We start from the raw sequence: 24,048 nt of genomic DNA, 5'->3' as shown, positions 1-24,048 counted from the left end.
CTGTAGTCCCAGCACTTTGGGAGGCCGAGGTGGGCAGATCACCTGAGGTCAGGAATTTGAGACCAACCTGGCCACCATGGTGAAACCCCGTCTCTACTAAAAATACAAAAATTAGCCAGGCATGTGATGGTGGGCGCCGGTAATCCCAGCTACTTGGGAGGCTGAGGCATAAGAATCGCTTGAACCTGGGAGGCGGAGGTTGCAGTGAGCTGACATTGTGCCACTGCACTCCAGCCTGGTTGACAGAGTGAGGCTCTGTCTCAAAACAAACAAACAAACAAAAAAACCTACTTCACAGGGTTATTAGGAAAATTAAATATGTTAGCATCTGTAAAGTATTGGGACAATACTTGGCACGTATTAAGCTTTGTATCAGTGTTAACTGTCAGTATTGTTACCCTCACAGTGACCATCTTTTTCAGTTGAAAAATTAGGGTTTGTTTTTACATATTTCCAAGTATGAGGGTTGGTTGTCATTTTTCTCTGCCTTAATAATGGAATTTTTAGAATGTTTGAGTGGTTAAGGGAGGCAGCAGAGCAATTTAAAATAGATACCATTCTGGAAAATCTAGCAGACTGTATTAGTCTGTTTTCGCGCTGCTGATAAAGAAATGCCTGAGACTGGACAATTTACAAAAGAAAGAGGTTTAACTGGACCCACAGTTCCATGTGACTGGGAAGGCCTCACAGTCACAGTAGAAGGCAAGGAGGAGCAAGTCACAGCTTACGTGGATGGTGGCAGGTAAAGAGAGAGCTTGTGCAAAGAAACTCCCATTTTTAAAACCATCAAATTTCGTGAGACCCATTCACTATCATGAGAACATCACAGGAAAGACCCGCCCCTGTGATTCAGTCATCTCCCACCGAGTCCCTCCCACAACACATGGGAATTATGGGAGCTACAAGATGAGATTTGGGTGGGGACACAAAGTCAAACCATATCACAGACCTATTGGATTTAGGCATAATTTTTTATTTTCAATTTAAAAACTGAGGTATGAATATCAAGAACACCTAACACATAATAGTTTAAATGCCCCATTTGTTATACTTTATGGTTGCTTTTGCTTTTATCATTCTTCTTTGGTCTCATCTACTTTTTGGAAAACAAATTATGTATTTACTAGGAATGCTCTTTTTTGATACGATTGATTTAACCTCTTTTTTTCTTTTTTTCTTTTTTTTAAGACATCTACATTAGATTTATAATTCTGAGCCTTACTTGATGATGTACAGAGGAAAATATCTGACACTTCTTATTTCTCTGAGTCTTACTTCTTTTCGGGATTTTTAGGTTGTGGAGATGTTGGAGGTTCCCAATAAACCCACACAACTGTCGTACAAGTACTACTTTATGTCTGTGAATGCTGCAGATCGTGAAGACAGTCCTGCAATGGCATTGCTGCTGCAGCAGTTCAAGGAAAACATCCAGGACTTGGTTTTTCGTACAAAAACGGGGAAACAGACCAGAACCAATGCCAAGCGCAAGGTATGATTCCATATGAAAATGAGCACAGAATTTGTGTGTGTTAATTTGGTTGTGTTCTTTACTCATTTTTAATATGAGAAAGAACTAAGATACGGTTTTTAAGAGACGAGGCAGCAGTAAGGCTTAAATAACAATTGTCTACATTTTCTTGAAAATGCTTGTGTTTTAATTAAATAATTGTCCACCATTTTCCATGAGATAACTTGTTAAACACAAAATATTTACTAATAAATTACCAGTGTTTAGGTCAGTATTTACTCAGTAAATACAATAACATTTGTTTTGGTTAACCCTGAGCTTTCTTCCAGTATTTTAACTATCTTAATGAATTGCATCACATGTACTTTTTTTTTTTTTACCTGTTTGTGTTCTTTACTTAAATTCTAGTTGTCTGATGATCCATGTCCAGTAGAATCCAAGAAAACAAAACGATCAGGAGAAATGTGTGCCTTCAATAAAGTTTTAGCTCACTTTGTCGCTATGTGTGATACAAATATGCCATTTGTAGGACTTCGGTTGGAGGTAATTTTTTTGGAACAGTTCTGAATACCCCAAATGAAAGAGTAGTTTTTAAAATGTGTTGCTCAGGGTATATATAGATTCCACTAGGAAAAGCAGAGTGTTTGTGATCCTGTTCATTTTGGGAGGAGTGGCAGGGTTACAATCATAGCATCTTATGGTATACATGTAAAACATGGCTTGAATTATTTCATCTCTCTGATTCCAGATTCTGGGTCTTCTGCTCTTTATGGAAATTGAATGTAAATTTTTCCCAGTTAAAAAAAGGTGGACAGGGCTGGGCGCGGTGGCTCACACTGAGCACTTTGGGAGGCCGAGGCGGGTGGGTCACTTGAGGTCAGGAGTTTGAGTCCAGCCTGGCCAACATGGTAAAACCCCGTCTCTACTAAAAATACAAAAATTATCGGGGTGTGGTGGCACATGCCTGTAATCCCAGCTACTTGGGAGGCTGAAGCAGGAGAACTGCTTGAACCCGGGAGGTATAGGTTGCAGTGAGCCAAGATTGCACCACTGTACTCCAGCCTGGGCAATAGAGCAAGACTCTGTCTCAAAAAAAAAAAAAGGATGAAAGAAAAAGTGGACAGGGTGGGTGCAGTGGCTGATGCCTATAATCCCAGCACTTTGAGAGGCCAAGGTGGAAGGATTGCTTGAGCTCAGGAGTTCGAGACCAGCCTGGGCAACATAGTAAGACCTCGTCTCTATTAAAAAAATTGAAGAAAGAAAAACAAGTGGACAGTTTTTAAGAATTAACATTTTACTTTTATACCTCTTAGTAGGAGCATTGTTTAAGCCTATTAGAGACGGTTAGTTGATAGCTGGGTGGCTTATTTTTGAGTTGGTAAAGCTGTGTATATTGCTTAAGCCCTAGTAAAACTGGGATCCTTTCTAAGAAGCAGATCAGAAAGAATGTTAAACTAAATTTTTACTTTTCTCACATGGGAGAAGCAATAGATTTATGCAGAATTAGTGCCTTTAAAGAATACGCAGTTGTGATATCCAATGTAATCCTCAAACGTGAAAGGAAGGTAACAGACCTGCATTTTTTGTATTTCCAAAAAGGAGTTTGGCCAAGGATGGGTAGCCGCTCAAAAGTGATACACTGAAACCCCAGTTATTTCCTTGTAGTTTAAAGTTTTATGTTTTGTAAGAATCCCCTCCTCTGTAAGTTATTGTGAATGAAGGAGAGACCTGGAAATGTGGAAATGGACTTTTTCAGCTGGGCTGATGATGATGGCCTTGGGAAGATTTGTTGAAAATAGCTTTCATGCTTTAGAACAGGGATTGGGAAACTTTTTCTGTAAAGAGCCAAATATAAACATTTTAGACTTTGTGGGTCAAGTGGTCTCTGTTATAGCTATTCAAATCTGGTTGCAGTGTGAACCAGCCAGAGCTGATATTTAAACAAATGAGCATGGCTGTGTTATGGTAAAACTTCATTTACAAAAACAGGCAGTGGGCCAGGCACTGTGGCTCATGCCTGTAGTCCCAGCACTTTGGGAGGCCGAGGTGGGCAGATCACCTGAGGTCAGGAATTTGAGACCAACCTGGCCACCATGGTGAAACCCCGTCTCTGCTAAAAATATAAAACTTAGTCGGGCATGGTAGTGGGGGCCTGTAATCCCAGCTACTCGGGAGGCTGAGGCAGGAGAATCGCTTGAACCTGGGAGGTGGAGGCTGCAGTGAGCCGAGATCATGCCACTGCACTCCAGCCTGGGCGACAGAGCGAGACTTCTTCTCAAAACAAACAAACAAACAAACAGAAAATCCAGGCAGTGGGCTGGATTTGGCTCATGAGCTGTTGTTTGCCAACCCCTGCTTTACAGGACTTTGGAATCTGCAGGCAGAGGATAAGGTGTGAAATTGTAAAGAGCCCAGAGAGAAACCCAAGCCTAGAAACAGGCACCTAAAATAAATACTCTTGTCCTTGATGACCCAGCTCCTAGAACTGTGAGCTTGATGAATGTCCTCTTATCTGGATACTGGCCTTAGCTCCTAAACTGTAGTATGTCCATGTTTCCTATGTAATTGACTGTATTCTTGGACTCTTTTATTCTGTTATTTGGATTGATTATATGAATGTCATTCAGTTAACTACCTTTGCAGTGGGAAGGGAAGATGGATATATGGTGCTGGGGCAAAGCAGTGCATTTATATCCTCTCTTCCCTACCCACAGGCCAGAATTTGCAAAAATGTGCGTCTTTGTAGGCCTGCGTAGGTTAATGACTGTAGACATACGTCCTCTCTTTCCACCTTCTCTGTATTATACTTGCTGCACATATGGGACACAGATGTACATTCTGTAGTGCTTTATTGAACTCAGACTCTTAAAAACTTATCTACTTTTTATTCTCAGTGAACATTCTAGCTATGTTAAACATAAAAGCAAGCACATTTTCTACTTAAAGTAATTTAGGCTGAGATGTGAATAACTAAAACTAAATCTAATCTTATAAGAGATGTTTATATATCTTTTTTTTTTTTTTTAAATGGAGTTTCACTCTTGTCACTCAGGCTGGAGTGCAATGGTGCGATCTCGACTCACTGCAACCTCAGTCTCCCCGATTCAAGCGATTCTCCTGCCTCAGCCTCCCAAGTAGCTGGGATTATAGGCATGTGCCACCACACCTGGCTAATTTTTGTATTAGTAGAGATGGGGTTTCACCATGTTGGCTAGGCTCATCTTGAACTCCTGACCTCAGGTGATCCGACCGCCTTGGCCTCACAAAGTGCTGGGATTGCAGGTGTGAACCACCACACCCGGCCGGATGTTTATATATCTGATTGGTAGAATAGCAGCAACATTTTTGAGCTGGCCCACACTTCATTTCCTTTTGAATCTGAACCCCTGCTTCCTATCTGGTAGCAACTATTTTTCTAAACCTTTCCCTTTCCCAGGCCCAAAGAGCAGGGCTCACTTAAATACTTGGAACTTCCTTAAATCCTTTCCAGAACACGGTAGATATAAATAGTCTGTCATGCAAGACCCGGGAATATCTGCCAAAGGCAAGCATTTCTTTAGATCAGATGACTTTCTGGCATACTGTAATTACTTGCAGTCCCATGGATAGGGTTTCAGGCACTATCTCTGCATTTATCTTTTTAATTTGCTTTCTGAATCCTTTAATTGGGAAAGAGATGTCATTGGGTAAATGCACAAATTGGAAATCTTTTCTTGGGTTTCACATAGGAAGTAGTTTAATTCTTAAAAATATATTTCAGAAAAGTTGTGAACTAAAAAATATTGTTTAGAAATAAGTTATGACAGTGACTCAGACATTGTTTTGAACAAACAGAATAGAATTACACGAGAAAACCATTCTTATTTTGTAGTGGCCTCTTGAACTACTAAAATTGATTCTAGATTACTTTTGGCTCACTGCAAAAATTAGACTAATCTCCTGAATTTTGAATATTTGCCACTTGTGGAGGTGTTTCTTAAACTAGATGCGTTGGGACAGCTTTGAGTTCCACTGGACTTCGTATAGTTTCCCAGGAAATCCAATGATGGGGATAATATTCATGCCTAATACGTTGTAACTTGGGGAAAGAATGGCCCTATAACGTGCCACAAGAATAGAGACTGTAGTACTTAGAAATGGTAGTTGTTTTTGTAAAATTGGTGGTCTGATATAATTCTGTTTTTCTCTTTCTAGTTGTCCAATCTGGAGATTCCACATCAAGGAGTGCAAGTGGAAGGTGATGGCTTTAGCCATGCAATTCGCTTATTAAAGTAAGCCCCTGTCATGTGTTTCACTTGGTGCCATATGTTGCAGTCACACTCTGAAAGCTGCTTCTCTTCCATGAGACAACATAAAGCAGTGTTCAGAACCTGTGGGTGTTGTGGATTTCTGCATAGAGTTACTAGGGTCTGGGGGAAGATTCCCTTTAATCTATGGAGTGGCAATCCAGCATCACTTGGTTTTGTTTTTTTGTTTTGTTTTGTTTGTTTGTTTGTTTGTTTTGAGACAGAGTCTCGTTCTTTTGCTCAGGTTGACTGGAGTGCAGTGACACGATCTTGGCTCACTGCAACCTCCCAACCTCCGCCTCCTAGGTTCAAGCGATTCTTGTGCCTCAGTCTCCCGAGTAGCTGGGACTACAGGTGCACACCACCATGCCCAGCTAGTTTTTGTGTATTTTTAGTAGAGACAGGGGTTCGCTATGTTGGCCAGGCTGGTCTCGAACTCCTGGCCTCAAGTGATCTACCCGCCTTGGCCTCCCAAAGTGCTGGGATTACAGGCATAAGCCACCACACCTGGCCTCACTTGGTATTTTTGGATGTCTTTTCATTCAGCAGATGTAGAGTGTGACTGTGTGTCAAGCTTGAATTCTGACATCCCCTCAGAATGCTGTGGGTTCATAAAGCAGAGGAATATGGGCGAGTTCAGAAGTCAGGAAGGGTATCCCTGAGGAGGTACCAGTTGTACTTGGACTGAAGGAAAAGTGAGAATAAGAGGAAAGTGGGGCAGAGGTAGTGGGAAGTCCTAACCAGAGGGATAACTGCTAATGTGAAGGCTTGGAGGGAAGAGAGAGCTTGGCATTTTTGTGCTGAAAGGAGTTCGGCACGGCAGGAGATGGGAGAAATGAGGCTGGAAATGTAAGCAGGAATCGGTCAGATCCTTTAGGCCTATGTAAATGTCCTTCAACAATTTAGGTTTTATCCTAATGACACCAAGAAGCTATCAGATGATTTTAAGCTAAAACTGACATCATTAGATAGGTGTTTTTGAAAGCTCAACCTGATAGCAATATGGAGAATAAATTGAAGGGGAACAAGACTAAAGTAATGAAACCAGTTGGTAAAATGGTTCACATTAGAGTTTTGGTAGCTCAGAGCAGGGTGCATTCCACAAGGAGTTAGGAGAGAAAGTATTCACGAGTTATGATTAGATTGGTGTTGAAGGTGAGAAAGAGGGGAAAGTGGCAAAGATGGTTCTTGGTTTTATCTTGGGCAAATGATGGATGGTGGCAGTGTTTTCTGAGATAAAGGACACCAAAGATGTGAGTTTGAACGGACTTTGCTAAGTTTAAGGTGCCTGAATACCCTTTGGGCATGTGTTTCAAGCTCAGGTAACAGATCTGGGAAGGAGAAGTAGATAAAGTCATCACCATGGTGATAGTAATTGAGCTGGGGTAGTAAATTAGATCACCAGGAAAGAGTATACAGGAAATGGGCATAGGGCTTAGTTCTAATGGACAAAGGACGAGGAGCCAAAGGATGCTTAGAAGTAAAGCTAAGTGGTACATGTGCTTTATAAAGTGACCCAGTATGTACTTGCAAAGCCAGAATACTATCTAAGAGATCAACCTTTTTGGTCCAGGAAACAGGTTTCTTTGCAAAGGAGGGGTACACTTTATTGTTTCCCAGATGTTGCTTAATGATATAAATTATATAAGCAATTTTTATTTATTGAATTCCTCTGTCTGCTAAGACATAGCAGCTCTGCAATTTGAGCAATGGGGCTTTACCATTTGTTATGCAGGAATCTGTTTCTGTGGAAGGTAGAGCTAGCAAATAGTGTCACATGACCCACGTGTCATTAGTGCTCCCTTTAGATACTACAGAATTGAAGAACTAGAATAGTTCCTCTTCCTGGCTGTCTTAACACCATTTCTACAAAAACATTTTCAGGAGAGAGAAAACTAGTCTTATAATGGAAATCAGTAGGAAAATGCAATACTTTCAATTGTGTTTGGTTTTGAATTGCTTTGCCTTGAATATAGGTTATTTTTTTTTCTTTTTACTCTTCTTGGCACCTGTAGATAAGTTGATAATTTGCATAATATCTTGTTCTCGGCATTTTTACAAGAGAAATTTCAGTCTCCTTTCTTCTTGAACTCAAGGGAATGCATAAGAGTCCTACCTAGGAAGGAAGTACTTTATATTTTTTTAGCTTCATTTTATAATAACTCTAAAAGTCTTTAATCCTGGCTTTTGTTTTCTTTATTTTAAAATGTAAAGGAAAATATACATAAATGGATATGTTAAAGATAACTGTTTGTCCAGTAAGTGCTGTCCATTGTTGGAGTAGGGTATAGAAGTGAAGAAGGAAAAAAGGAAATAATAAATGTCTCAACATAATTTTATTAAAATCCTATATAGACCTAATTAGTATGGAATTGGACTCATGCATTTACTCTTCAGAAACTCTTCTTGTAACTCTCAGTAACAAGCTTTTAGTCCTGGATATATTAATATTGAATATGAATATGAGTTGATACTTCAAAGCTTTAAAATTGGCACACTTTCCTTCTCTTTGCCAAAAATACATTCCATTCTTGTTCTACTTTATCTCCTTGAAAATGTGTTGAGCAAGCCTCCTTGATGCATCTCTGCAATCATAGTATCAAATGTATCATGGTAAACTTCTTCAGTTGCTATGGTTCATGGACCTGTTGCCTTGTGCAAATTCAAGAGCCTTGATCCTATAACCCAAATCAGGCTTGGGACACAAGTTTTGAGAGAGCGACATGCTCGTGGTGCCTAGTTTTGAACACTTCAGCAAACTTCCCACCTTCTCGTTGAACTCATGTCACAGTCATGCGCAGTGGTAAAGGTCCTCTGGCCACACCCACGAGGGTTTTTCATTTCCTCCATTGTGTTTCTTTGCCTCCTATAGCTTATGCTGATAATGCACAGGCACAGCTCTTTTTTTGCAAGTTGTACGGCCCAGCTTGTCTTCATACACGTGTGCAGTCTTTATAAAAACCTCTTCGCTTTCCTTTTAGGCACACTCATGCTGCTTTTGCTGGTACTTTCAGTGATCTCCCTGCTTTTGCACTGCAGGGCCATAGTGGGGTTAATGATGTTTGTAAAAGCCCTCAAAACAAAGCTAACACACATCTGCCAGACCATAAAAGACCATAACCTGGCTCCTCAATTTGTTTAATACTGAGAAGTACAGGAGAAAAGTTAGTTAGGAGCAGCCATGTAAAGCAAACATTTTTGAATTGGTAAAAATTTTCAGATAGGTTAATCCGTTGTCCAGAAAATACCTTCCACAGTTCTTAATTTTTGGCTACTATAGTAGTATTTTGCAGTATTTTAAGTTTGTAGCAATTTTGTCAGGTTTCCTTTTGGGGAACCTGGTTTTGGGTTGTTGTTTTTTTCCCCCTCACATGATCATGCTGGGAAGATAAAAGTTACAGTTTATTTTTATTCATTCTGTTCCATTCATAACCTTAAAAGCAAGTAACTATTTTACGGGTGCCTTGAGGTAGAGCTCATTGTATCTGCATTACAGATTAAAGTGATATACAATGCACTTTCAGGGTTCCCCTGTCCCTAAGAGCATAAATGGAAAAGAGGCTTAAACTAATGTTAGTTCTCACTTGAACACATACTGGCTTCTGTGCTTTCCTTTTCTAACTAGATAGATTTTGTGAAAAACCTGTTTTATTTGAAAGGAAGATAATGTACTGCATTTATATTTTCAAACTTGAGATTTAAAAATCTGTCTGAATTGGCTGCTTTATAACTCCTATGGGGAGGGCTATGTTGTGAGGGGTAAGGGCAGGCAAGTCATCAGTATACCTGTCAAGTTGAAGAACAGATAAGTAGTGTATGCAATTTCTGTAATAACTACCCAAAATATAGTTGCACAAAATCTTTCTGGTAGTGATAAAAAGTATATAGTCTGAAAGATTAACTTTTGAAAAACTTCAGAAGCTGTATATTGAAGAGGAGCTGTGATAGAAGTTTTAATTAGCACATGCAATCTGTTTTTTGCTCTCAAGTTGTTTATTCCAGGTCTGTGGTTCTCCACCCCAGGGCAGTTTTGCCCTGCAGGGGACTTTTGGCAATGTCTGCAGATGTTTTTGATCATTTACTGAGAAGAGGGAGTAGGAAGTGCTACTGGCACCTAGTTGGTAGAGGCCTGGGCTGCACAAAACAGCCCCCTCACCCCGCAACAAAGGAGTTTTCAGCCCCAAATGCCAATCCTGCCAAGACTGAGAAACTTTGTTCTAGGTGTTATATTCTGGATTAAGGGGTCTGAACCAAGATTCCATGATTCCAATTATATTTGTTGTTTTTTTGCCTCAATATAGATATTTATTATACCAAATCTGAGAATTAACCACCTTCTGTATGAGGTAAAGGTTATATATAATTAAATAATATCTCATTATTTTATCTCTTACTGAAATTAACTCATAAATAGCTAAAATATATTACCTCATAATGTTTTGTGACCAATAAGATAGTTTGTAAAGCTGTAGAAGGAAAATGGATGGGTAGGTATTTTAAGAAACCAAGCTACTACATTCCTCTTGTATATGTGATGTATGTGTGACAATATGTATGTTAAACGAGTTAATACATGTAAAGGTCTATGAAAATAAGGGTTACCGCTACAGAGGAGGAGGTGGCAAAGTGGGGATAATGAACCTGGAATTTTAATGGTTATTCAGTCAGTGACCAAGATTTGGTTTTACTGCAAGGGAGAATTAACATACATGGGGCCAGGCTTGGTGGTGTGCACCTGTAATTCCAGCTATTTGGGAGGCTGAGGTGGGAGGATCGCTCAGGAGTTCAGGGCTAGCCTGGGCAACACAGCAAGACTCCATCTCTTAAAAAACAAAACATATGAATACCTGCTGTGTCAGCCACCATAAGCACTTTCATTTTCTTCGTCAATGACACATAAAGTAATTCTTCATCTCTATTTTGTAATTGGGAAATTCAGAGACATTAAATGTGGCTGAGTCAGAGTTAGAATGTGGGTCTCTGACTCCAAAGCCCTTATTCTTTGTACTGTATCATCCTGTCTTCAAAGAGTGGTTTTATAAGGATTTGTTCCCCATAGCTTTTCCTTGAGGATGTTCTAGATTTTGTAGAAAACCAGTATTCTTGATTTTTGTTCTGTAGAGCTGTAGTCTTTTTTAAAGAACAAAATTATGAATAAAGACAAACATCACTGTTAAAATGAGAGTTCTAATCCATATTGATGTGAATGGAAATGGATTAAATACCATTAATTGCTGTGAATCGCTTCCTGCCTTGGCAGAAGGTATCTAGAAGTGGAGTTTGAACTGAAGCTCTAATGTCATACCCTGTCTGTCATTGTGTATATTGTGCTTTGTCTGTGTAAAGTGTATTTCATATACTGTCTTTTATCACCAGAATTCCTCCCTGTAAGGGTATAAGTGAGGAAACCCAAAAGGCTCTGGACCGCTCTCTTCTTGATTGCACTTTCCGATTACAAGGTAGAAATAACCGCACTTGGGTAGCAGAGTTAGTGTTTGCAAATTGTCCACTTAATGGCACTTCTACCAGGGAGCAAGGTGAGATGTTTCACACATTTTGTCTTTGCGTATTTCTGGATATTTTAGTATCGGTTACTATTAATATTCTCTTTTAATCCTGTAGGCCCATCCCGGCACGTTTACCTGACATATGAAAATCTGTTGTCTGAGCCTGTTGGTGGTAGAAAAGTGGTTGAAATGTTTCTTAATGACTGGAATAGCATTGCACGATTATATGAGTGTGTGTTGGAATTTGCACGTTCTCTACCAGGTACATGTAGAGATAATCTCCTTTTTAAATAAATAATAATAAAAAAAGTCCATACCCTTTTTTTTAACTGAAGAAGTAAAACATGCATAGTGTTCAAAGCAAAAAAATCAAAAGTATATCTAGTAAAACTTAGGTGTTCCTTTCACTTCAGACTTCAATTTCCTTCCCCTAAAGACAACCACTGTTAAGTTTCTTTTGTTTGCAAAAATTTTACACACAGGTATACCATATCATAATAATAGTGCTTATTTACTGTGTGCCACACAATATTATAAACAGTTTGCTTGTGTTAACAAATGAGTTATCGTCACAGTCTTCACAATCACAGTCATGAGGTGAGTATTATTCCTCATTTTACAGAAGAAAATAAGTTGCAGAGACCAAGAACTTTGTATAAAGTCCCATAGCTAGTGAGTGGCAGAGTTGGAATTGGAACCCTCTAACCACTGTGCTAGACTGCTTCAGTATATCTCACCTGCCCTCGCCCCCTTTTGTAGACATGGAAGCATATTATTTATTATGCTGTTGCTTTTTTTTAAACTAAGTTACTTAACTAGAGACCTGTCTGGGCATATAATATTGCCAAAATGCCCTCTTATTCAAATTTATATTTTAAAATTTTACATGTATAATATTAATCTCCTTTTTGTTTCCTTCGGTTTAGACATACCCGGTCATCTAAATATTTTCTCAGAAGTTCGTGTTTATAATTACCGAAAACTTATCTTGTGTTATGGAACCACCAAGGGAAGCTCAGTAAGTCTGATTGAAATGCTGAAGTTCCTGTCTTATGAATTTTTTAAAAAATTTAAAAGATTTAAAAAAACATGAAAATTACCTTAACATAAGTAAGAGCTCAAGTAAAAGTTAGGGATAAAATGGTAAATTTTAAATGCTTGTGGCAGGCCGGGCGCGGTGGCTCAAGCCTGTAATCCCAGCACTTTGGGAGGCCGAGACGGGCGGATCACGAGGTCAGGAGATCGAGACCATCCTGGCCAACACGGTGAAACCTCGTCTCTACTAAAAAAAAAATACAAAAAAAAACTAGCCGGGCGAGGTGGCGGGCGTCTGTAGTCCCAGCTACTCCGGAGGCTGAGGCAGGAGAATGGCGTAAACCCGGGAGGCGGAGCTTGCAGTGAGCTGAGATCCGGCCACTGCACTCCAGCCTGGGCAACAGAGCGAGACTCCGTCTCAAAAAAAAAAAAAAAAAAAATGCTTGTGGCTATAAATATAGTATACTATAATGCTTAACTCTTTAAAATTGAAAACAAAAATAATAACCCTGTGATATGGGGTATATGATGTTGAAGCAATTTGGACAAGGTAATGGACTGATGGTGTTTGTATTTTTTTCTTCACTGGTTACAGATTTGCTTGGCAGTGTGATTATTGTAAGGAAAATTATGTATGAGTGATTGTAACAATATGGGATGTTTTTGCTTTTGGGCACATGAATGTTAACATTGTTTCATCTTATCTTAATCTTGAAGTATTTCCTGTAATCTGTAGTTCTTTACTTTTTTCCCACCTCACATGTGAAGTCCTAGAAATGTAGTATAAAAATGCAGCCAGCTGGTTTCTCTCTAGACTTCTACGTCAAGTAATGTCAGGTTACTTGAGCTTTTTAAAATATATTAACCAAGTGTATCTGTGTTCAGAGTGGCACCCTTCCCCTTTATGACAGTGCTCCTTAGTTGATGGTACCAAGAGTGTGACTCTTCTTTAGTTCAAGAGAAAAATGAAAAGAAAAACTAATGATAATTTTCAAATAAAGTTTAATAAAGTTGTTTTAGCGCCTTTCTGTTTTATTTAGTAAAAGAGGACTAACACATGGTCAGGGAATGTACTTTCAATATTAACAGCACATCTGGAGTTCGAATCCAGTCTTATTTTATTGCTTGTTTTCCAAAAAAAAAAATCTCCTTTAGATTTTTGGCATTTTGCCTTACTTTTAACATTTTTTTTTCCCCTACTTGAATCTGTTACTTTCTCAGTTGCTGAAACATGTAATCTTTTTCATTTAGATTAGTATCCAGTGGAATTCAGTCCATCAAAAATTCCACATTTCTTTGGGAACTGTTGGCCCAAACTCAGGTTGCAGTAACTGTCACAATACCATTCTCCATCAGCTTCAAGAAATGTTCAACAAAACACCAAATGTGGTTCAGTTATTACAGGTAATTAAGTTTATTTTCTGTCTAAAAATAAGAGTTATTAGTATGCCATCCGTGCTGGTTCACACCTGTAATCCCAACACATTGGGAGGCCGAGGCGAAAGGATTGCTTCTTCTCAGGAGTTCAAGACCAGCTTGGGCAATGTGGCAAAACCCTGTCTCTATAAAAATACAAAAATTAGCCAGGTGTGGCGACACACGCCTGTAGTCCCAGCTATCTGGGAGACTGAAGTGGGAGGGTCACCTGAGCCTGGGGAAGTCAAGGCTGCAGTGAGCCGTGATTGTGCCACTGCACTCCAGCCTGGGTGGCAGAATGAGACCCTGTCTTAAAAAACAAACAAACAAACAAAAACAGCATTTAGTGTCTCAGGCAAAACTCTTCAAAAGATCGTGGAGACTTAACTTGTCTTTAATGACTAAGGTTGATAACTTTTGTCTTCTATATCTTGAACACTTCTTTGAGAATTTTCTTTGATGCAATGTGGACCCAGTGATCTAGATTGCATTCTCTTCAAGGGGAAGTTTTATGGAATCTGCCAGAAGGACGTTGTCTTGTTTTTGACATTTATACACTGAAAATTCTGAGGTTTTAACGTTTGTACAGAAACCGGCTGCTCTCACTGTGTTTGTTCCTTTTAGGTACTGTTTGATACTCAGGCTCCATTAAATGCCATCAACAAACTCCCCACTGTGCCCATGTTGGGCTTGACCCAGAGAACCAACACTGCCTACCAGTGCTTCTCCATTCTGCCACAGTCATCCACCCACATCAGGCTGGCCTTCAGGAACATGTATTGCATTGATATATACTGCCGGAGTCGAGGTGTTGTGGCAATACGGGATGGCGCCTATAGTCTTTTTGATAACAGCAAATTAGTTGAAGGTTTCTATCCTGCACCAGGACTAAAGGTAACAGACTTTAGTGTTATAACATGAGTAAACATAAAAATTATCTCTAAAATGGTTTCTCTGAGGGGGAAATAATGGGGAAAAGCAACAAATTCCTGTTTAAATTTAATATAAGTAGCAGTGTTAATTCATCATCTCTATAACTTCATTCTGAAGGAGCTAGAAGTTCTGATAAAGCGCCGTGCTTATGTGTATGAGATGATTAAAATATTTTTCTTTATATTCTTACCTTCTGATCAGTAGGATGAAGATACTAAAAAGAGTTGTATTTGGTCTTCGGAACTTTAAAAGTAGTTTTTATCATTGATTTTTGAAAAGATTTGGTCATCAATTCTACTGTGATGCTTATTTATTTATTTATTTATTTATGAGACAGAGTCTCACTTTGTCACCCAGGCTGGAGTGTAGTGGCACGATCTTGGCTCACTGCAATCTCAGCCATGTGGGTTCAAGTGACTCTCCTGCCTCAGCCTCCCCAGTAGCTGAGATTATAGGCATGTGCCACCACACCCGGCTAATTTTTGTATTTTTAGTAGGGATGGGATTTCACTATGTTGGCCAGGCTGGTCTCGAACTCCTGACCTCAGGTGATCCACCTGCCTCAGCCTCCCGAAGTGCTGGGATTACAGGCGTGATGTAATCTGTGCCTGGCCTGATGCATTTTAAAAATGTAAGGTCCTGGACCCTCGCAAAGTGCTAGGATCACAATAACCTGTGCCTGGCCTGATGCATTTTAAAAATGTAAGGTCCTGGACTACAACTGCCAGAGTGGTTAACTGATGTGATAGCTCAGTTGTATGTGTTTTTTGTCTGGAGTCAAATAAATCTAAAAGGCTTGATTTGAAAAATAGTCTCCTGCAATTCACTCTTGTCATTTTCTTGCTCCCCAGATGCCCTGTTTTCAATTCCTATATAGCTGATTATCTTGGTATTTATATCTTTATCTCTAAGTAGAATGCCTACATTGCTATTTGTTTACTTTTTGGTTGAGGGCACTATCTGATTCTGATTCTCACAATGGAAGATGAGCATTCTTTTTTTTTTTTTTTTTTTTTTTTTGGAGACAGGGTCTTGTTCTGTCCTCCAAGCTGGAGTGCTCACTGCAGCCTCAACCACCAGGGCTAAATCCGTCCTCCCACCACCTCAGCTTCCCCAGTAGCAGGGACCACACCCAGATAATTTTTGTAGTTTTTGTAGAGATGGGATTTCGTCATGTTGCCCAGGCTTTAGTTGTTATTAAATTCTTTTTTATGTGTGCCTTCCTCCTTCCAGGCTGCTCTCAGTACATAAACACATTTGTCTTTCCTCCTATCTTGGTAACATGGTTAGGTAGCAATTTTGATTAGATTATTTTTCAGCATTTGCACTGTTATGAATATGTAAGCATTGCTGCAACCAAGCTTACTATGATTATTTTTCCTGTCTTGCTCAACATTTTATTTTATTGGGAATATTAATTGGGTCTTTTCTGGTTTCACTTTCTCTGTAGTACCTATCACTAATTAACCTTAAACTCTCTCCTAGTTATGTAACTCCTTTTAGTATGTTCAAATATATCAAGATACCTTATTGATTTCATCTTGAAGAAATCTCTTCAATAGGCCTCTGACCTGCTCCAATTTGAACTGATAGCAGTCTGGGCCTTCTACACAGTGTTCACTTAGGAATCTGCAAAAGGATGAAAGGGGAGATTCCTTTATTTCTCTTTTATGTTGCATGTTGCATGCCTTGTGTCGTGGGCCCCTTGTTTTTTTTCTTAGTTTACTTCGTTGTTTTGATTACTGGGAGAAGGTACATGGTGGGTGGAGAGTTAATTTGAAATCATGTATGCCTGAAAGCATCTTTAGTTTACCCTCATCTAACTGAAGTGGCTAGATAAAGAACTCTAGGTTGCAATCATTTTCTGTAAAAATTTTGAAGATACTACTTCATTGTCTCCTAGCTTGCATTGTGACTATTGAGATGTGTAATGAGTTCACACTGTTGAACATTATGTGACTTGACTGGGCTCTTTCAGTCTGAAAACTTACATCCTTTTGCTTTGGGAAATTTCCTTGCACTATTTCTTTGTTCATCTCCGTTGCTTTCTCTGTTAGCTCGTTTGGGTACTCCTAATGTTCTGTTGGTAGGCATTGTGGACTTGTCCTCCAATTTTCTTATTTCTTCTGTTTTTTGTTTTGTCTCTTGTTTCTGGGAGATACCTCACTTTTTTCCTCTTATCCCTCTATTTTTTATTTCTATCAATATTTTATTTTGGCCATTCTGTAAAAATTTTTTTCAAAAGGTCTTTTTTTGTTTCAAAATGTTTGTTTTAAACATTCTATTATATGACAACATTACTTTTTCTTCTTTTTATCCTACATAATCTCTATTTTATTTACCTTGCTTTTGTGTGTGTGGGGGTGTGGTATTGATTTCTTTTATATTAGTGTCTTTCCTCAAATGTTAAGCGATTCTTAACTCCCTGCTCTTATTTAAAGGTAAGACTTATTGACTGTGGTCTTCATTGCAGGATGATCTCCTTGGGCCATTTTTTTGGGAAACTGATATCAGTAGCTTTAGGTCTTTTTGTTGGACTGGTGTGAGTACCAAGACAGGAGTATCCAAATCTTCTATCCAGATGCATAGATGGTATGCATCTGGCTCTCAATATTGGGAAAGTCAAATGAGAAAACGAGTATTCTCAAATTTATGTAGACTTTGGTCCCCATTTTTTATATGGTAGTCCTTCTCTCAATTGATCTTTGGCGTCCCTCAAGTCAGAGATCCTCCTCCAGAGTGGAAGAGATCAACCCAGCTCAGTGAGAATAGCAGAGGATCTAGGAGGGTCTAAGTATCTCTTAGACTTTCACTTAGTCCTTCTGTTATTAGTCCCACTTTTATCCCCAGTTCCAGAGGTACCCATATTAGTCCGTTTTCACACTGCTGTAAAGATACTACCCAAGACTGGGTAATTTATAAAGGAAAGAGGTTTAATTGACTCACAGTTTCACAAGCTTAACAGAAAGAATGGCTAAGAGGCCTCAGGAAATGTACAATTGTGGTGGAAGGTAAAGGGGAAGCGCGAGAGCAGGGGAAACTTCTACTTATAAAACCATTAGATCTCATGAGAAGTCACTATCACAGCAGCATGGGGGGAACTGTCCCCATAGTCCAATCAATCAGTCCCTCTCTCAACACATGGGGATTACAATTCAATTACAATTCAAGATGAGATTTGGGTGGGGACACAGAGCCAAACCATACCAGTGCCTGATACTGCCAGTTCCAAAGTGTCTCGGGGATCTGGATGGAAATAGTTTGCTTCTTGGCTTTTCCCACAGCTTACTTAGGATACAGCTTTCTCACATTGGATGGTTCTAGTTGCTACTAAACCATCTTCTTTGCAGCCTCCAGGATGTATTGCTGTTTTTTCTGTTCTCCCATTCTTTTTGTCTTTGTTACTTATTGCTTCAAAATGTTTTTCCAGTAGTTTTAGTGGGGAAAGAATGCAATGTGTGTTGTGAGCCCATCATCTTTAATTTAAAGTAGACTCTCGAGTTTTTTTTTGAGACAGGATCTCACTCTGTTGCCCAGGCTGGAGCGCAGTGGTGGGATCACGGCTCACTGAAGCCTCAACTTCCCAGGCTCAAGCAGTCCTCCCATCTCAGCCTCCCTAGTAGCTGGATCCACAGGTGTGCACTGTCATGCCTGGCTGATTTTTGTATTTTTTGTAGAGATGAGGTTTTGCCATTGTTGCCCAGGTTGGTCTCGCAAGGGATCCTCCCACCTCAGCCTCCCAAAGTGCTGGGATTATAGGCATGAGCCACTGTCCTCAGCCCACTTTGGACTTTATATATATTTGAATACTGGGGATGTAAGGAGTGTTAAGGAGAATCTGTGCTTGAAACACAAACTCTGATAGCCTTGCTCACTTTGACAATATGTAAAACAAGGCTGTCCCACTCTTAATGGTTCAAGATTAAATCATGTAATAGGAAAAAATTGGATCGTTTCTTACTCAGTTTTCCTTTCATATTTTCTAGTTTAAAAAGTGAGAGCGCTCACTAGCTGGGGAATTTTCCAAGTTATGGCCAATATGCTTTTCATTTTTTACCCCCATTTCTGGATTAGAAGTTAATAAGAAAATATTATGATCTGATGGTAAGAGGTGCCAGGATGTACTTCTTTCTTCAACTTTTTGCTCACACAATATTTCTTAGTTGATATGACTTTTTTTAGATGCTGTTTTTGTTAACTGTTTTCCTCAGTTTCCAGCTTCAAAATTAACAATATTTCTTCTAGGTTGTCCTAGTAATGATCTTCAAGGATCAACATACTGTGTTTCTGTTTAAATATTCTAAATAATTTAAAATGTTTTGCTAATAATGTTAGGTAAAATAATCTAATTTTTACCTGTTTATATCCATAGACGTTCCTGAATATGTTTGTTGACAGCAATCAGGATGCTCGAAGAAGGTCTGTAAATGAGGACGATAATCCTCCTTCTCCTATAGGAGGAGATATGATGGATTCTTTAATATCTCAGCTCCAGCCACCACCCCAGCAACAGGTAATATCTAGCCAAAATTCCAAGTGGTATCACATTTCCGTAACTTTACAGGTTCTATAGGCATCAAAGACAAGGAGGTCCTTGGTGGGCCCGAGATGACCAGGAAATACTTATGAAATAAAGAGTTACAGAAGGAGGTGAGGAGGAGACTTCCAGTGACAAGAAATGAATAGTGTTGGAAACAGCATTAATCTCAGATCATTCATGCACTTAAAATGATGTTATATGATTCCAGGGATGGAAATATCATCCGCAGGATGTGAGATCTTTGAGAGAGTTTCCTCACCTTGTCTTGAAGGACAGATGCTATTAAAGTAGAGCACAGTGGACTAAATGTCTAGCGATGTTCAGTAGGGACTGCTACAGAGAACAGGTGGACAAATTTTCAGGGTTCTGTCCTCAGACCATTTGGATAAGCCACATTATAGAACCATAAGAGCTTTCAGTTCTGTCCTGTCACCTTCACATGTCTGAGAGTTGAACAGGCCCCTAGGCCAGCCATTGTTCTCTCACAGACCCTCCTGAAATAGAAGGTGAACAGTGATCATTTAGCCCTTCAGCAGTCCTGTGTGACTCCCTAGTCTGGAAAATCCTCATTGGGGCTGTAGACTCTGGGCTGGAGTCTTTAGGGGCTCCATTTTTAGTTGTATATGAGCACACAGCCTCTAGGCAAGGCTCTTTGGCACATCCTTTAGTTTTGGTTTACAAAATAGCTCACTGCTTCTCACCCAGAAGCTTTCATGAATAGCATTGCTTGAAACCAGCATTGTGCAGAGAATCCTCTTAGCTTATTTTATTGCTTAGCTTCTGGTCTGGCTACTTAGTGACTACAACTTTCCAGTGCTTAAATCTTTGAAAAAATACTAGATTCTTACTAGAAGGAGGGTTTTATGGAAGCTCTATTGTTCCTGGCAGCTGTTTAGGGTTACTTGCCTTCTCACTGTTTCCCTTCTTGGCCTTCATGTAGAACAGGGAAGCTCAGTAAAGGCCTATGCGAATGTCTCTGTGTAGCCAAGGTGCCGCGCTCTTGTGACAGACATTGACTCAGATGAGATACTAGCCCTCTGAGGATGCTGGGCCACCATGGGAGAGAAGTACCTTGGCTCAGCAGATATCAGAGCAGCTTTTTTCTTGTGGAAGCCACTTTCTTGCATTTTTGATTTTTCCTGTACCTGATATGGAGCAGGGAATGAGCCACATCCTTTGGGGGAAAGAAGTAACTGAGATGGGCTGTCTCATGACCATGGCTGTAGCAGGGCCAATGTTATAGGGGGAATGGAGGGAGAATGTGGTCCATTATTCTCTCTGTCTCCCAAGATAAGTTGTTCATTGGCCCCTCTATGATTTTTTTTTTTTTTGAGATGAACTTTTGTTCTTATTGCCCAGGCTGGAGTGCAGTGGTGTGATCTCAGCTCACTGCAACCTCCACCTCCCAGGTTCAAGTGATTCTCCTGCCTCAGCCTCCCGAGTAGCTGGCACTACAGGCACGCACCACCATACCCGGCTGATATTGTATTTTTAGTAGAGAGGGGGTTTCTCCATGTTGGTCAGTCTGGTCTCAAACTCCCGACCTCAGGTGATCTGCCTGCCTTGGCCTCCCAAAGTGCTGTTGTTACTGAAAAAAATCATAATTTGACATAGTGAGAGCCTGCAGCGCTAGTTTATTAGATATTCTGATTTGGCTAAGAGCTCTATACACCCAGTAGCATTTCATACTGAACATGAGATTTCTAACTAGGAAAATAGTTGCAAGCTAAGGCAGAAGGATTAGATGTGGGTAGATTGGCCAAAGGTTAGGATATTCTAGAAAAGTTAGAATGATTTGTCACTTTGGGAAAACTTGAGGAATCTTCTGCTTTTTCTTGCTCTGTATTCAACCTGTAGGTAGAGCTTTTGTTTGTTTTGTTTTTAAGTTAAAAAGTTTGACACTTAATACCAAGTCAGAATCCTTTTAAAAGAATATTCATCTGCCATGGTTAAATGTCTTTAGTCGGTGGCTTTGGCTTTATGCACTCCTAAAGATTGAGCCTTTTATTGAGCAGTTTCAGTTTTCAGTTTTTTCTGCTTATCAGATACCTGTGCTATGCTTCTATTTGTAAACTATTCATCTCCCTGATAAGACAGTTGTGAGAAAAAAATGTTCATAAAGGGATTCATGTACATTTTACTTGATGTTAGCAGGTAGCTTTTCTTCTTTTATGTAAAATGCTGTTTTAGTGTATAAGCTAGTCCATGAGAAAGGAAAGGAAGAAAATATAAAAGTTTATGAATATCATAGTTTTAATTAAAAAGTTAGTATGGCTTACATCTCCAAACATAAAGGTACATTCTACATTATTGGATAAAACAGTATGGGCAAATACATGATTTTGTAGCTTATGAGTTAGCCTGAATTCTATAATTTCTTTAAGATAGCTTAGAAAGAATCAATAAAAAAAAAAGTGGACAATCTGGTTTTAAAAATAGGTAAAAGATTCAAATCATTTCACATAATAGGATGTCCAAGTGGCCAATAAGCACAGAAAAGATATTCAAACATTATTTGCCATCACAGAAATACAAATTAAAGCTACAATGAGGTAACACTCCACACCCACAAAAATGACTTTAAGAAAAAAATTGATAATTATTTCCAACATTTGATGTTAGGAACAACTGAAACTCTCGTGTGGCACTAGAAAATATGTAAAATGTTACAACTACCTTGTGAAAGTGATAAAGATGAGTAAAGGTCAGGCTGAGCTACCATATTTCATTGATACTAAACACCACCAAATGTAAGATGCATCAGTTTTTATCTACTGCTCAGAAAGAAAAAGCACTGCCAGTTAAACTAACATCCCATAAATGGAAAGAGACACCCTGATTTTAGAGATGTTAAAGTGTGGGGGGAAAATGTCTTAGAATCAGTGAAATGGTAGATAAATAATAGAGATAAATCAATGAAATGGTAGATAAATAATAGAGATAAATCAGTTATATGCTAGATATAAAATGAGCAAAAAACATCTTGAGGGATAGAAAGCATTGCAAGATCGGGAAAGAGGATGTTGCTATTTTAAAACATTTCGAAAGTCAGGGTTTATAAAGACTTGTGTTGTTGATGTGTATTTATTTTGCACGCTTTTATACCTCATGTTTCCTATTTGGTAACCAACAAAGTGTGTAAATATTAACACTGTAGCTATAATTAGTGAAAGCCACACTCTTATGCTCCATGCAGTTGGCCATTTTACCAACATTTAATTTTCTTCTTTTCAGCCATTTCCAAAGCAGCCAGGAACATCAGGTGCTTATCCTCTTACTTCACCCCCTACATCTTATCATAGCACAGTCAATCAGTCTCCCTCTATGATGCACACACAGTCTCCAGGTAAGATATCACTTACTTTCTTGTCATGTTCAACTTTCAAATCCAAAATACACACACACACACCCCACATTGAGAAGCACTGTGCATCTAGCCTCAGGCTTCAGAGAGAATTCCCTTTCTAGTCTATGGCTAGATAGTTGTCACTCATTTATTATGGAAGGTTTGTGAAGTCTGTGTCCAGGCTCAGGCGCACTTTAAAAGGTTTAAATTAATGTCACCCAGAGCCAGACTCACAGCACAACTCCAGGGGTTGCTAATCACAACATGATCTATATTACAGATTGACAGACTCTAAGGCCTATAGAGCCAAATCCTGCTTGTCATCTGTTTTTGTAAATAAAGTTTCATTGGAATGAAGCCACACTTGTTTATGTAATGTCTATGGCTGCTTTCCCACTATGACAGCCCTTTACAGAAAAAGTTTGCTAAGCCATGGAATAGGTGGAAGGGTGGCCTGCCCCCAAGCTCCGAGTTAGGCAGTGCACAGTCTGTTTGTCCAGACATAATGGCTTTGTTGGCAGCCCTATGAAGTGCGCCGTAAAAGTGCTTGAGAATGCCAAACTTTTGCTTTTGACTGAATGATTCCGTGGTATCTCTTGAGCACTTGCTCTGTGCCAAATGCTGCCTGGTGCTGGGGATTTAGCAGTGAACCAGATATCAGCCCTGCTCTTGAGCTTATCATCTAGCAAGGAAGCTAGGTCATCAGATTTACTGGGGAGAATGACCCCTTGCCTACTAGGTTCTGGTAATATGTCCAGAGCATAATGATGGTTTTTTCGAAGAAAGTTTTAGCATAAAAGATGTGATATGTAATATAGGATGTAAAATATAAGAAAGTAAATGATTTTTAAAAGCATGCATAATAAAACCTTTTATCTACTGTAAATATATCAGTCCACTCAACTGAAGAATACATTAAGTAGTTTAGTACCAATTGAAGGCATTCGGGCTTATCAGAAAACAGGACAAACAAAACTACATTAAATCCTGATTTTTAAGTAACAAACCCAACAAATACATCTGCTTTTAAGTTTTCACTTTGAAAAGCAGAATTTGCGGTGCATACTTTTCTCCTTTATAAAATACAAAAATTCTTATAGATATGTATATGTGTGTCTGTATATGAGAAATTTGTATTGACCAGAAAATCCGTTAATCTGCAAGTGGGAGATGTAATGACATAACTTATTCAATAGCTAATTCCATTTGTAAAATGAGAATAATATAAAACCTTTTCCATAGGGATGTTGTGAGAATTGAATGCAATAGTTCACATAAAGTGTTTAGCCTGGGGCGTGGTACATGGCAAATGCCTCTTTGACCAGTCCATTGTAATCTGTCTTGTTGCCCAGATTGGGCTGCTCGATATCCCGCACTGCCTAGGCACTCGCACCCTGGCAGATCCCACCCCTACCATGTCTCACACTTAGCCACTCATATTGTTCTTCACATTACTTCAGTGGTGTCGTTTTAAAAAAATAGATCCTCATTTTTTAAATCTTTAAATTCACTTTTAT

General features: G+C 39.2%; 1 protein-coding gene across 1 annotated transcript in view; it reads left to right on the top strand.

Moving 5' to 3' along the window:
- MED14 (mediator complex subunit 14) overlaps positions 1-24,048 on the top strand; it is an 87,998-nt gene that overhangs the window by 42,696 nt on the left and 21,254 nt on the right. The window contains exons 14-23 of the mRNA XM_011942295.1: positions 1,295-1,489; positions 1,877-2,011; positions 5,663-5,739; positions 11,131-11,291; positions 11,377-11,523; positions 12,188-12,279; positions 13,548-13,700; positions 14,337-14,606; positions 19,018-19,158; positions 22,420-22,531. Coding sequence (XP_011797685.1) covers positions 1,295-1,489; positions 1,877-2,011; positions 5,663-5,739; positions 11,131-11,291; positions 11,377-11,523; positions 12,188-12,279; positions 13,548-13,700; positions 14,337-14,606; positions 19,018-19,158; positions 22,420-22,531 — 1,483 coding nt within the window. The remainder of the gene's footprint in view (positions 1-1,294; positions 1,490-1,876; positions 2,012-5,662; positions 5,740-11,130; positions 11,292-11,376; positions 11,524-12,187; positions 12,280-13,547; positions 13,701-14,336; positions 14,607-19,017; positions 19,159-22,419; positions 22,532-24,048) is intronic.

This window comes from Colobus angolensis, unplaced genomic scaffold (assembly GCF_000951035.1).
Source record: "Colobus angolensis palliatus isolate OR3802 unplaced genomic scaffold, Cang.pa_1.0 Scaffold103, whole genome shotgun sequence".
In the NCBI taxonomy this organism is placed as follows: Eukaryota; Metazoa; Chordata; class Mammalia; order Primates; family Cercopithecidae; genus Colobus; species Colobus angolensis.
This window is presented reverse-complemented; position numbering and strand designations above follow the sequence as displayed.